This window comes from Procambarus clarkii, chromosome 16, assembly GCF_040958095.1.
Source record: "Procambarus clarkii isolate CNS0578487 chromosome 16, FALCON_Pclarkii_2.0, whole genome shotgun sequence".
NCBI lineage: Eukaryota > Metazoa > Arthropoda > Malacostraca > Decapoda > Cambaridae > Procambarus > Procambarus clarkii.
The window spans coordinates 37,009,322-37,023,052 of record NC_091165.1 but is presented as its reverse complement, the minus strand read 5'-3'; the positions used below and the strand labels follow the sequence as shown (position 1 = coordinate 37,023,052).

The following is a 13,731-nucleotide window of genomic DNA, read 5'->3' as shown; positions in this document are numbered from 1 at the left end:
AAAGACCCTTCTTAAATATACAGAACAAAAACTTCACTTCGTTGCCAACTCTCACTCAGATCTCACTTAACATCACCAGATAATGACGTCTCTACCGAGGTCTTCCCTCCCACCACAGTTCCAGCCAAGGTCTTACCCAGTGTTCGAATGACCCTATCCCCCATTCCATATGTTTAGCTCTAACCCCTATTCCCTCTGCTTAATTGCCCCATTCCCTTTACCCTACGTTTGCTCCTTCACCTAGCCCCCCTACACCCCTTCCCCCTAGCCCCCCTACACACCTTCCCCCTAGCCCCCCTACACACCTTCCCCTAGCCCCCCTACACACCTTCCCCTAGCCCCCCTACACACCTTCCCCCTAGCCCCCCTACACACCTTCCCCTAGCCCCCCTACACACCTTCCCCTAGCCCCCCTACACACCTTCCCCCTAGCCCCCCTACACACCTTCCCCCTAGCCCCCCTACACACCTTCCCCCTAGCCCCCCTACACACCTTCCCCTAGCCCCCCTACACACCTTCCCCCTAGCCCCCCCCTACACACCTTCCCCTAGCCCCCCTACACACCTTCCCCCTAGCCCCCCTACACACCTTCCCCCCCTACACACCTTCCCCCTAGCCCCCCTACACACCTTTCCCCTAGCCCCCCTACACACCTTTCCCTAGCCCCCCCCTACACACCTTCCCCTAGCCCCCCTACACACCTTCCCCCTAGCCCCCCTACACACCTTCCCCCTAGCCCCCCTACACACCTTCCCCCTAGCCCCCCTACACACCTTTCCCTAGCCCCCCTACACACCTTCCCCCTACACACCTTCCCCCTAGCCCCCCTACACACCTTCCCCCTACACACCTTCCCCTAGCCCTCCTACACACCTTCCCCTAGCCCCCCTACACACCTTCCCCTAGCCCCCCTACACACCTTCCCCCTAGCCCCCCTACACACCTTCCCCCTAGCCCCCCTACACACCTTTCCCCTAGCCCCCCTACACACCTTCCCCTAGCCCCCCTACACACCTTCCCCCTAGCCCCCCTACACACCTTCCCCCTACACACCTTCCCCTAGCCCCCCTACACACCTTCCCCTAGCCCCCCTACACACCTTCCCCCTAGCCCCCCTACACACCTTCCCCCTAGCCCCCCTACACACCTTCCCCCTAGCCCCCCTACACACCTTCCCCCTAGCCCCCCTACACACCTTTCCCTAGCCCCCCCCCCTACACACCTTCGACTCCTTCACACGTATATTTAACCAACAACTGTCCATCATGTATTCATTGTTTACCTGAAGAAGTTCCAGAGAGGAGCGAACGCTGTAGAAATTTAACCCTTCAGGATTAACTCTGGTCTCGTTACCATGGACTTGGTAACCTGATTGCTCTTCTTAACACTCATACTAAGAAAATAGAAGCATAGAAAGTTTACACTACAAGATCAACAATGCCAGCAATGAGGTCATTTAACCAATATGTTTAAAGGAACGCCTGCTGCCCATGTATACAAATATTTATATATACATTATTTTCACACAGAAAAAAACGCACGCACACACGCACGCACGCAAAACCAGTGCAAATCAAAACGATTAAATTAACTATCATCCTCAAGGTTATTGAGAAGTTGGGAGCAGCGTGGCGCGAGGTGTCCAGGATGTTGTGGAGGCTGGTGCAGCATAGTGAAGCTTACTGAAGCTTACTGAAGCTTAGGGAAGCTTACTGAAGCTTAGCGCAGCTTGGTGAAGCTTAGCGCAGCTTAGTGAAGCTTAGCGCAGCTTAGTGAAACTTAGCGCAGCTTACTGAAGCTTAGTGCAGCATATTGAAGCTTAGTGAAGCTTACTGAAGCTTAGTGAAGCTTACTGAAGCTTAGTGCAGCTCAGTGAAGCTTAGTGCAGCGTAGTTCAGCTTAGTGAAGCTTACTGAAGCTTAGGGAAGCTTAGTGCAGCTCAGTGCAGCTCAGTGAAGCTTAGTGCAGCTTAGTGCAGCTTAGGGAAGCTTACTGAAGCTTAGTGCAGCTTAGGGAAGCTTACTGAAGCTTAGTGCAGCTTAGGGAAGCTTACGGAAGCTTAGTGCAGCTTAGGGGGCATATCATTCTAAATCGTTATAAATTAAAAGTTGTTCAATTTGCTTATAAATTTTTTTATGAAATGGTTATAGAAAGGGCTGCAACTGGTCCAAGTTTCACCATCACACCCTACCTGATACCTGATACCTGCTGGATGGGGTTCTGGGAGTTGTTCTACTCCCCAAGCCCAGCCTGAGGCCAGGCTTGAGAAAGCCTGGCAGAAAACAAACAGAAACAGAAAAGGAGAAAAAAAATACACAACGTATTATGCAACGAATGTTCAACATTCTCAAATAATCTCAGGGAACACATGTGTCAACTAAAATGTCTACTATGTGCTGTAGAAGCACAAACTCTTGTAATAATTGTAATATGTATGTGCAATATATTTATATTTAAATTTTTTTATTTTTTTTTTTATTTTTTTTTATTTTTTTCTTTTTTTTTTTGGCCAATATTTTTTTCTCGTTTGTTATCAAGGGATTTGCATGAAACTTGCACACCTTGCTCAATGGATGCCTATCTGCAAGGGTGCCAATTATGAACGAAATCTGTCGAAGTCAAGCTCAGCTACAGGTGGCCGAACTTGGATCTTTATTTTACTCTGGAAAGTAATTTACACCTTCAAATTACTTCAGAGGTTTCATTTATTAATCAATTTACATGCAAATTACACCTTATATGTAGCGTTTGTGCTTCTACAGACTCTAGTAGACATTAGTCCAAAGTCTATTTGTTGATTTTATAAAAATTTATAAATATCATATATTGCATATTTTTTTAGAAGGGTAACTTTGAAAAATTATATTATTGCACTAAACACTTTTTTGATAAAACTGGTCACTAGAATCTTTTATTATGTGCTTAATTTAATATCTGAGTGTTATAGAAATGATTTTAGTTGACACATGTGTTCCCTGAAACTATTTGAAAATTCGTTGCATAATTCGTTGTTTATTTTTTTTCTCCTTTTCTGTTTAGGGTGTGATGATGAAACTTGGACCAGCTGCAGCCCTTTCTATAACCATTTCATAAAAAAAGTTATAAGCAAATTGAACCACTTTTAATTTTACATTGATATGCTCCCTTAGGGAAGCTTAGGGAAGCTTACTGAAGCTTAGTGCAGCTTAGGGAAGCTTACTGAAGCTTAGTGCAGCTTAGGGAAGCTTACTGAAGCTTAGTGCAGCTTAGGGAAGCTTACTGAAGCTTAGTGCAGCTTAGGGAAGCTCACTGAAGCTTAGGGAAGTTTAGTAAAGTTTAGGGAAGCTTACTGGAGCTTAGTGCAGCTCAGTGAAGCTTAGGGTAAAGCTCAGTGAAGCTTAGTGCAGCTTAGTTAAGCTTGCTGAAGCTTAGTGAAGCTCAGTGAAGCTTAGGTAAGCTTATTGTGCACTCTTACCCATCCTGTGAGTGGTAGTGGCCCACACACCCATCCTGTGAGTGGTAGTGGCCCACATACCCATCCTGTGAGTGGTAGTGGCCCACACACCCATCCTGTGAGTGGTAGTGGCCCACATACCCATCCTGTGAGTGGTAGTGGACCACACACCTATTCTGTGAGTGGTAGTGGACCCCACACACCCATCCTGTGAGTGGTAGTGGCCCACACCCCCATCCTGTGAGTGGTAGTGGCCCACATACCCATCCTGTGAGTGGTAGTGGACCACACACCTATTCTGTGAGTGGTAGTGGACCCCACACACCCATCCTGTGAGTGGTAGTGGACCCCACACACCCATCCTGTGAGTGGTAGTGGACCCCACACACCCATCCTGTGAGTGGTAGTGGCCCACACACCCATCCTGTGAGTGGTAGTGGCCCACACACCCATCCTGTGAGTGGTAGTGGACCCCACACACCCATCCTGTGAGTGGTAGTGGACCCCACACACCCATCCTGTGAGTGGTAGTGGACCCCACACACCCATCCTGTGAGTGGTAGTGGACCCCACACACCCATCCTGTGAGTGGTAGTGGACCCCACACACCCATCCTGTGAGTGGTAGTGGCCCACACACCCATCCTGTGAGTGGTAGTGGCCCACACACCCATCCTGTGAGTGGTAGTAGCCCACATACCCATCCTGTGAGTGGTAGTGGACCACACACCCATCCTGTGAGTGGTAGTGGCCCACACACCCATCCTGTGAGTGGTAGTGGCCCACACACCCATCCTGTGAGTGGTAGTGGCCCACATACCCATCCTGTGAGTGGTAGTGGCCCACACACCCATCCTGTGAGTGGTAGTGGCCCACATACCCATCCTGTGAGTGGTAGTGGACCACACACCTATTCTGTGAGTGGTAGTGGACCCCACACACCCATCCTGTGAGTGGTAGTGGCCCACACCCCCATCCTGTGAGTGGTAGTGGCCCACATACCCATCCTGTGAGTGGTAGTGGACCACACACCTATTCTGTGAGTGGTAGTGGACCCCACACACCCATCCTGTGAGTGGTAGTGGACCCCACACACCCATCCTGTGAGTGGTAGTGGCCCACACACCCATCCTGTGAGTGGTAGTGGCCCACACACCCATCCTGTGAGTGGTAGTGGACCCCACACACCCATCCTGTGAGTGGTAGTGGACCCCACACACCCATCCTGTGAGTAGTAGTGGACCCCACACACCCATCCTGTGAGTGGTAGTGGACCCCACACACCCATCCTGTGAGTGGTAGTGGACCCCACACACCCATCCTGTGAGTGGTAGTGGCCCACACACCCATCCTGTGAGTGGTAGTGGCCCACACACCCATCCTGTGAGTGGTAGTGGACCACACACCCATCCTGTGAGTGGTAGTGGCCCACACACCCATCCTGTGAGTGGTAGTGGCCCACACACCCATCCTGTGAGTGGTAGTGGACCACACACCCATCCTGTGAGTGGTAGTGGACCCCACACACCCATCCTGTGAGTGGTAGTGGACCCCACACACCCATCCTGTGAGTGGTAGTGGACCCCACACACCCATCCTGTGAGTGGTAGTGGACCCCACACACCCATCCTGTGAGTGGTAGTGGACCCCACACACCCATCCTGTTGTGGTAGTGGACCCCACACACCCATCCTGTGAGTGGTAGTGGCCCACACACCCATCCTGTGAGTGGTAGTGGCCCACACACACACCCGTCCTGTGTGTTGCAGTATAACAGGTTACAGTGGCACAACGGTCTTAGAAAGTAAACGCCTGGTGGTGCAGGAGGAGAGGGGCTGTAACTCTCCATAGGACCTGAAGAGGGCTAGTAAAGGGGGGTCGAGGAGTCCGGATAGATAGTAAGCGAAGCCATGCAGGTCCTGCTCTACGTATATCATGGTCTAGGCCCCCCTAGAGCACGGTCTCGTTTGCGTCTTCCTTGGCGTGAATCTCGGCTGGAATGATGAAGTGCATCTTTTGGTGTCTGGCGGAGAAAAACATCACATCACACACCACACGTTGGCAACGCCTCGCTATTGTCACTTGTGAAGCTCTTGATATCACCGCTAATGTCAGAGAGAACAGGACTGTGAAAGTAACATAAGAGGAGGCATACCTGGTGCTCTTCTGGAAGCTGAGAGCATCCCCGTCACCAGAGTCGTCACTGTCTGTAGCTGCGATGCTGTGGGAGGATGAGGGCGCCCTCTGGTACACCGTCGCTTCGTCCTCCTCGAAGGCATCGTTGTTGTAATACGTCATGGGCCTCCGAGTGGTCATGAACTCTGGCCGTCGACGCACGAGAGGGCAAGAAACAGGACATTATGGACACGTCTGATCTTACTCACCATGTAAAATAATTTAGGGTTTTAGCTCAAGTGTTTTAGACAGAAAAATTATATTTGCAAAAATTATTGGGTATTCGAGCATTGTCAAACTGGTCTTATAAGTGGTTCTGGAGACTGTTTTAGTCTTATTTTATTTTGTCTGTGTGTATCTGCGCAACGCATCCTCCGAATTGATAGTAGGTTCAATACTAAGTGTAATAAGTACAATTCGTGACTGTTAGTAATAGTACATAATTACACTTGTGCCGTTACATTTAACTCCCCAAATATTCTCCTAGTTTTCAATCTTAACACTCAAAATTTTAGGATGAAGTTTTCATGTTTATCGCTATATGTACAAGTTTTAAATAATAAGAATTTTTTTCAGTTTTATTGAACAATAGAGATTTTATACGAAATTTGAAAATATCCTGAGTTACTTTATAATTTATTGAAAGATTTTAGTTTTGTTTTACGAGTTTTATAAAACTGTAATATCAATATAGCTATAGGTTAAGTACTATTTGTAATTAAGAAGCAATAAAATGCTTGTCCTCATACACTAAGGTGGTTAGGTTAGGTCGTGGTTTTCTATTCAACTTTCCAGATAAACTCAAATATTCACAATATTTTGGTGTGATTCTGGCGATTATTTGAGAGTACGGTTTAATATATATTAAGTGTAATAAGTACAATTCCTGACTGCTAGAAACAGTACATAATTACACTTACTTGTACCGTTATATTTACCTCCCCATATTCGGAGGATGGGCTGATCTGCGAGTCTGTGCATCTACCAGTCTGTGCATCTACCAGTCTGTGCATCTACCAGTCTGTGCATCTACCAGTCTGTGCATCTACCAGTCTGTGCATCTACCAGTCTGTGCATCTACCAGTCTGTGCATCTACCAGTCTGTGCATCTACCAGTCTGTGCATCTACCAGTCTGTGCATCTACCAGTCTGTGCATCTACCAGTCTGTGCATCTACCAGTCTGTGCATCTACCAGTCTGTGCATCTACCAGTCTGTGCATCTACCAGTCTGTGCATCTACCAGTCTGTGCATCTACCAGTCTGTGCATCTACCAGTCTGTGCATCTACCAGTCTGTGCATCTACCAGTCTGTGCATCTACTAGTCTGTGCATCTACCAGTCTGTGTCTGTCTCTTTGAATCTGCGTCATAACATCAGAAAAAGAACGGTTGGGGGGGGTGGAGTGATCCCGATAAAGTTGCACAAACGTGATTAGTAACCATAATGAAAGTTATCACACAACAGTGTGTCCGCCGGGCGTCACACAACTGCGCGCGCGCGCCGGGCGTCACACAACAGTGCGCGTGCGCCGCCGGGCGTCACACAACAGTGCGCGTGCGCCGCCGGGCGTCACACAACAGTGCGCGTGCGCCGCCGGGCGTCACACAACAGTGCGCGTGCGCCGGGCATCGGGTCGGGACTCCTCTTGCTGAACTCTATGATTAACTAATGATTTTGAATTTAGAAAAGTTAACCAATACTCAACTATAAACAATAATGGTTAACTCAATCTTCTTTGAAATGTGAATGTGAGAATGCGAGATCTGACATTTCTTCAACAAGTTGGTATAAGTCAACCGGCTTATTTGTCATAGTGACGATACCTAACAGACCCATAACATAAACTGCAAATAACGGCTCAACTGACCTTTCTCCAGCCCAAAGTCAGACGGGTTAACGCCCACAAAGTCTGGGTCGTATTCCATGAAGTCTGTCATGTCGATGTCCTACGGGAGAGATTCTTGATAAGAGATGAGCCATTCACACACTCAAACACAAGCACAACTAGGCGAGTACACACACACACACACACACACACACACACACACACACACACACACACACACTGCAAGTTGCAAAATTACTGCATTAACGGACAAACTAAAGATTCATGAGGAACAAATCAAGGAGCTGGTGAAATATAATGAGGTATGGAGAGTGAAGAGTGGTGAACATGAAGTAAAAAAGAAAATACTCATGTGGTAGATAACGCCATGGGGCCCCTGAGGGCTAACATGGAGTTAGACAAGGATATGCAAAGAGAAACTTCATTGACAACTCACACAGAGGAGGTTAATAAAGAACTAAAAAAATACAAAGAAGAAATAAGAGACGTATGCGCAAGTTGTAAAAGAGAAAGAGTTGATCGAGGAAGTGTGTTCAGAGGTCAAAACCAGAAATGACAAACAAGAAGCAGAAATTAGAAAATCAATTAGGAAGGAACTGGTAACCAACAGTAAACTAGGACAAAACACTGCAGATAGAACTAAGTCCATAATAATTTTTGGGTGTTTAGAAAAGGAAATTTCATCTAGGGTGGACAGAGCAGCAGAAGAGATGAAAATCAGAGAAAATAGTAGGTTTAGGAGAAAACCTCAATTCAAAGGAAAATGTCAGTCGTTTTAGGAGGATAGGAAGATATGAGAGAGACAAGAACCCTCTCTTTAAGGATGAGAATATAATGGAGTGAAACACACGACAGAAGTGCTTAGAAATGCCAGGAAATTGAGGGTGATGAGGATGACAAACTTTGGTCAATAAGACAAGACCTCAAAGGAAGACGGAGAAAATCTGAAAATGAACCTCACTGAAGCAAAACGTTTAAATGGGAATAGAAATGAAGAAAGAAAATATTTTTTATATAAAGTGTTACGGACTGGAAAGTTAGTGCAACGGTACATGAAAACAAAGCAACGAAATCATTTGAGGAAAGGGGAGTGAAGGACAAAAGGAAGGGGAACAGGTTCTTGAAAATTGTATATACCAACATAGATGGAGTGACTATCAGATTACCAAAAGAATGTAGTTTGAACATTAACAGTGATTTATATAACTTAGATCCATTTTTGATAGATCAATTAGAAGGGGATTTGAGTAGGATCATTGATACACATTTGTCTCACTAATTCATTGTAAATATTTACTATTTTATGCTATTATTATTATCCATGTATGGGCCTATTGGTGCAGCTCTTATTTTATGGGCCCAAAAACCATTAGTGGGTATAAATAGGAGCTGCCTCGTATGGGCTAATATGCCTTCTGCAGTTCTTATGCAGCTCTTATTTATTTCCACCTAATACCCATTCATTTTGTATTGTACCTCACTTCATTTCACCTCTCTCTCCTGCCTATATATTTGTCCAATACTTGACTTGTAAATCATTTCTTCTAAAGATGTATTAGTATACGAAAGTACTTGAGGAAATTCCTGTTTCAATTCTTTCTCCGTGGTCTGACAGTCATAATAATTATTATATATATATATATATATATATATATATATATATATATATATATATATATATATATATATATATATATATATATATATATATATATATATATATATAATGTGTGAACAAGCCTGAATGGTCCCCAGGGCAATATGCAACTGAAAACTCACACCCCAGAAGTGACTCGAACCCATACTGCCAGGAGCACTCTGCTGGCGTACACGATCTCTTAACTGCTCGACCAACACGACCGGACAAAAGAGAATGGTAGCCGAGGCTATTTCCATCCCCACGCCGGCACTTGGTTGGTAATCTTGGGCACGGTATTTTATCAAATCACCTCATTTTTTGCGGCACACGTAAGGAACACAAATGCGAAATATTGTCCTGGGGACCATTCATGCTATATATATATTATATATATATATATATATATATATATATATATATATATATATATATATATATATATATATGATTACTGCTATTATTGCAAGTGCCGTTTGACAGGAACAGTTGAAAAGGAAGTACACCAGTACTTGGTGGTGATGCTAGCCTCAACCACGAGGATTATTTGGTGTCATCATCCTTGTTTATAACTGGTGGACCAGGCCTACCATACAATATGATACCACCTCCCAATTTTAATTACTAATATATGTAGGCTAATACTGTAGTGAATGTTAGTCAATCAATATGATTGACCACATATATGAATTAAATATAAACCCCCCTAATGTGTAAATGAGTTGATTTGTGAAAATTTGCAGAAATATAGTCTACTAAACATCATACAATTACTATCGAAATATATAAATTAACAAATATAAATTCCTTATAAATTAAATATAAATCTCACAGGTCAGTTCCTATATTATTTAATATCATACAAATGATATACAACTACTATTATTGTTGCAGTTACCTTAATCAAATCATTATAGGTATATAGCAATAGTTATTTAGAAAGTTAGGCTTTAACCTCGAGTTAAGATAACAAATTCAAGACAGATTTTGAGAACAAGTCCATTAAGATTATTTATTTTGATTAATCCTATTAATTTTTATCTCTAATTTGTGGTAAACCTTCAACAGTTAACTGGAATAGATAAGAAGATACCTGTTTTATAGTCCACTTTAGAAGAGTATGGCTCATAGGCAGTCTGGACACACTATCAGGGCTAAGCACTCACTTTGATTTTAATCTTTTTTATCCTTTTTTAGTGCATGCCAATTTGATCATAATGCATTAGCTATATCTTAAAGTTTTACCACATGGAAAACGGAAAATAAGTTTTGTTTTCCCAATTTGGTTAAGTTCTTAGCGGAAAATACTCTGTCAGAACTATGTGGAATGAACTAGCTGTTCTTAGAATAATCTCTTTCAACCTAGTGTCACAGCATTAATCTGAGAACGTTCGAAAGGCCAATCTTATATTGACCAGACCACTAGAAGGTGAAGGGACGACGACGTTTCGGTCCGTCCTGGACCATTCTCACAATCGACTTGAGAATGGTCCAGGACGGACCGAAACGTCGTCGTCCCTTCACCTTCTAGTGTGTGGTCTGGTCAACATACTTTAGCTACGTTATTGTGACTCATCGCCTGCCAATCTTATAATTAAAACTGATCTAGCCTAGCCTAACTCCTAGCGGGTTAGACTAGGAGCCTAACCCGAGCCAGCAAGTATATCTAGGCGAGCACAGAGCACTGACCTCTCCATCAAAGGGGTTGTTGAGGTCGTCGTCGTCAGCGGGAGCCTTGGAGAAGGGACCTGAGCTGGCGGAGCCGTGGCGGGTGTCGGTGCCCAGCCCCAGGATGGACACGATCCCTGACGAGCGTTTCCGCTGGTCCTCCAGCCGCTCCTGCTGCTCCCTCTCGTACTTCTGCTGCTTCCTGAAGGTCATGACTTGGTCAGCAAGGGGTGGGACGGGGCTAACCAAGGGGTGGGACGGGGCTAACCAAGGGGCGGGACGGGGCTAACCAAGGGGGTTGGGGGTGGGGCGGGGCAACCAAGGGGGTTGGGGGCGGGGCGGGGCAACCAAGGGGGTTGGGGGCGGGGCGGGGCAACCAAGGGGGGCGGGGCAACCAAGGGGGGCGGGGCGGGGCAACCAAGGGGGGCGGGGCGGGGCAACCAAGGGGGGCGGGGCGGGGCAACCAAGGGGGGCGGGGCGGGGCAACCAAGGGGGGCGGGGCGGGGCAACCAAGGGGGGTGGGGGCGGGGCAACCAAGGGGGGTGGGGGCGGGGCGGGGCAACCAAGGGGGCGGGGCGGGGCAACCAAGGGGGCGGGGCGGGGCAACCAAGGAGGCGGGGCAACCAAGGAGGCGGGGCGGGGCAACCAAGGGGGCGGGGCGGGGCAACCAAGGGGGCGGGGCAACGGTGTGGTGTGGAACGGGCTACCAAGGGATGGGAAAGGGTTTGCAGGAATGGGAAGGGACTAAAGTAGAATAGGAAGGGGAGAGCAATAAACGAGATGGGGACTAGTGAGGGATGGAGCGGAGTTTTCAAGGGTCATTTATACGTTGTGTGCGGGCATGTACATAGGTGTGCACTGTGTGTGAGCATGTACATGGGTGTACACTATGTGTGCAGGCATGTGCATGGGTGTACAATGTGCGCAGGCATGTGCATGGGTGTACAATGTGTGCGGGCATGTACATGGGTGTACAATGTGTGTGGCATGTATATGAGTGTACACTATGTGTGCGGGCATTAGACTCAAAGATACTTCAAGAATTAGACTCCAGAGATACTCACTCAGTAATGTCATCGTGCCTGCTACACCTGCAAATAACCAGGGACATGATGACAGCGATGACCACCACCATTATGGGCACCACCACGTACGCTGCCACGGACTCACTCGGGTGCTCGTCACAGATCTGTCCAACAAGTGCATACATACATGATAGGCTTATTTTGAGGTTACCCACAAGGTCGAACTACTGACTCCCCACTCCCTCCCACACACACACAGAACACACTATGGCTGTAGAGGAATGCACCGACACGCCGTTTTGTTTAATTAGTCTGCTGCCTACTAATACAATACAATAGTGTAAGGTAGTGTTACTGTGTGTAGTGGTTACAATAGTGTAGTGGTAGTGTTAGTAAAATAGTGTTACCTTACACTATACAATGTATAGTGTAAGGTAACGAAGGCACTAACTCCGTCTTTGACTTTCCAACTGCCCAGAAAGACGAGAATCGGCCCACGTTAGTTTCATAAAAAAAACTTTAATCTCTAGGTGATGAGGCACCTACCTTGCCGTAGCCTATTTCAAGCGATTCTCAAATTGAGGCATGGGAGAATATCGCTGACCGCCCGTTCGTCCGTTACTCTCACTACAATCTCAGCTTAAGCCTCCTCTCTCCATAGCTCTCACACGTACTTTGTCCAGCTTGTTAAAAGTTCAGACCACGCTACCTTGTCTCCCACCCAAGGTCCCACAAGGAAGGGGCAATAGTAACCACTAGGATTTTCACAGATTTACATCGAATGTGTTATATATCAATGTACATCAATCTGCAACTCTAAATATTACCACCAATAATCATATCCTAAGACTATATCCTACTCTAGTATCCTAGAAATGGTCATAAATTATCCCGTTATATCTTACTATAAACGCAACACTTCAATTTATCAACTATTTTCATAAAGAATATCCCATCAACAATATCCTTCATCTGATTATTTATATTCCACTGCAATTTACGATACATACGAATAAATCACATCGGTACATACAATTTACGATACATACGAATAAATCACATCGGTACATACAATTTACGATACATACGAATAAATCACATCGGTACATACAATTTACGATACATACGAATAAAATGGCTAGTGCTCCTCCAGCGAAGAGAAAGGGGAAACTGAACGAAGAAGGGCGAGTGTTTCAAGAAAAATGGGAATTACAGTATTTTTGTACTATGGTGAATGGAAAGATACATTGTTTAATTTACAACAACAGCATTGCAACGCCAAAAGAGTACAACTTGAAAATACAATATAAAACGAATCATATTTATCTTACGATAAATATGAAGACCCAATTTGTCTCAATACTCAAGAAAGTGAAGACTACCTTGAGACAGCAACTGACCTGTTTAACGAAAATTGAGAAAGGGAATGTGGCTTCCGTTATTGCAAGCTATGAACTCAGCCCAATGATCGCCATGAGTGGGAAATCTTACAGTGAAGGAGATTTGGTAAAGCAATGCCTTGTAAAACGGCTCAAATTGCGTGTCCAGAGAAAGAACTTATTCAAAGGTATTTCATTAACCAAGAACACTGTTGCTGAACGGATTGATGAAATGTCGGGTGATTTGAAACACCAGTTGAAGGCCGAATCGTCAGGATTTGAACTTTTTCTATTGCAATTGATGAGACCGTTAAGATCACTGGAATAGCATAGCTTGCGGTCGTCATCAGGGCCTGTGCCAGTGAATTTAATATTTATGAAGTAAGTAATTATCAAAAGAAGGCACCAAACCGGGAAGGCTATGTAGCACCATCAAATGCGCAGAATAATCAGAGGGCGCTAAATATCACCAAGGATGCCAATACGAGAACAAAAACGCATAAGGCGAACGATATCAAAAGTATCCGAATCACCAAGAATTCTATTGAGGGACAGGCGACCGCGAGGG

At 45.6% G+C, this 13,731-nt stretch overlaps 1 protein-coding gene across 1 annotated transcript in view; it reads right to left on the bottom strand.

Moving 5' to 3' along the window:
• Window positions 1-5,034: 5,034 nt before the first annotated feature.
• Window positions 5,035-13,731, bottom strand: part of LOC123748004 (uncharacterized) — a 53,143-nt gene continuing 44,446 nt past the window's right edge. The window contains exons 8-12 of the mRNA XM_069325451.1: window positions 11,824-11,948; window positions 10,781-10,961; window positions 7,477-7,555; window positions 5,589-5,754; window positions 5,035-5,456 (exon numbers count right to left, since the gene is read on the bottom strand). Coding sequence (XP_069181552.1) covers window positions 5,384-5,456; window positions 5,589-5,754; window positions 7,477-7,555; window positions 10,781-10,961; window positions 11,824-11,948 — 624 coding nt within the window. The 3' untranslated portion in view covers window positions 5,035-5,383. The remainder of the gene's footprint in view (window positions 5,457-5,588; window positions 5,755-7,476; window positions 7,556-10,780; window positions 10,962-11,823; window positions 11,949-13,731) is intronic.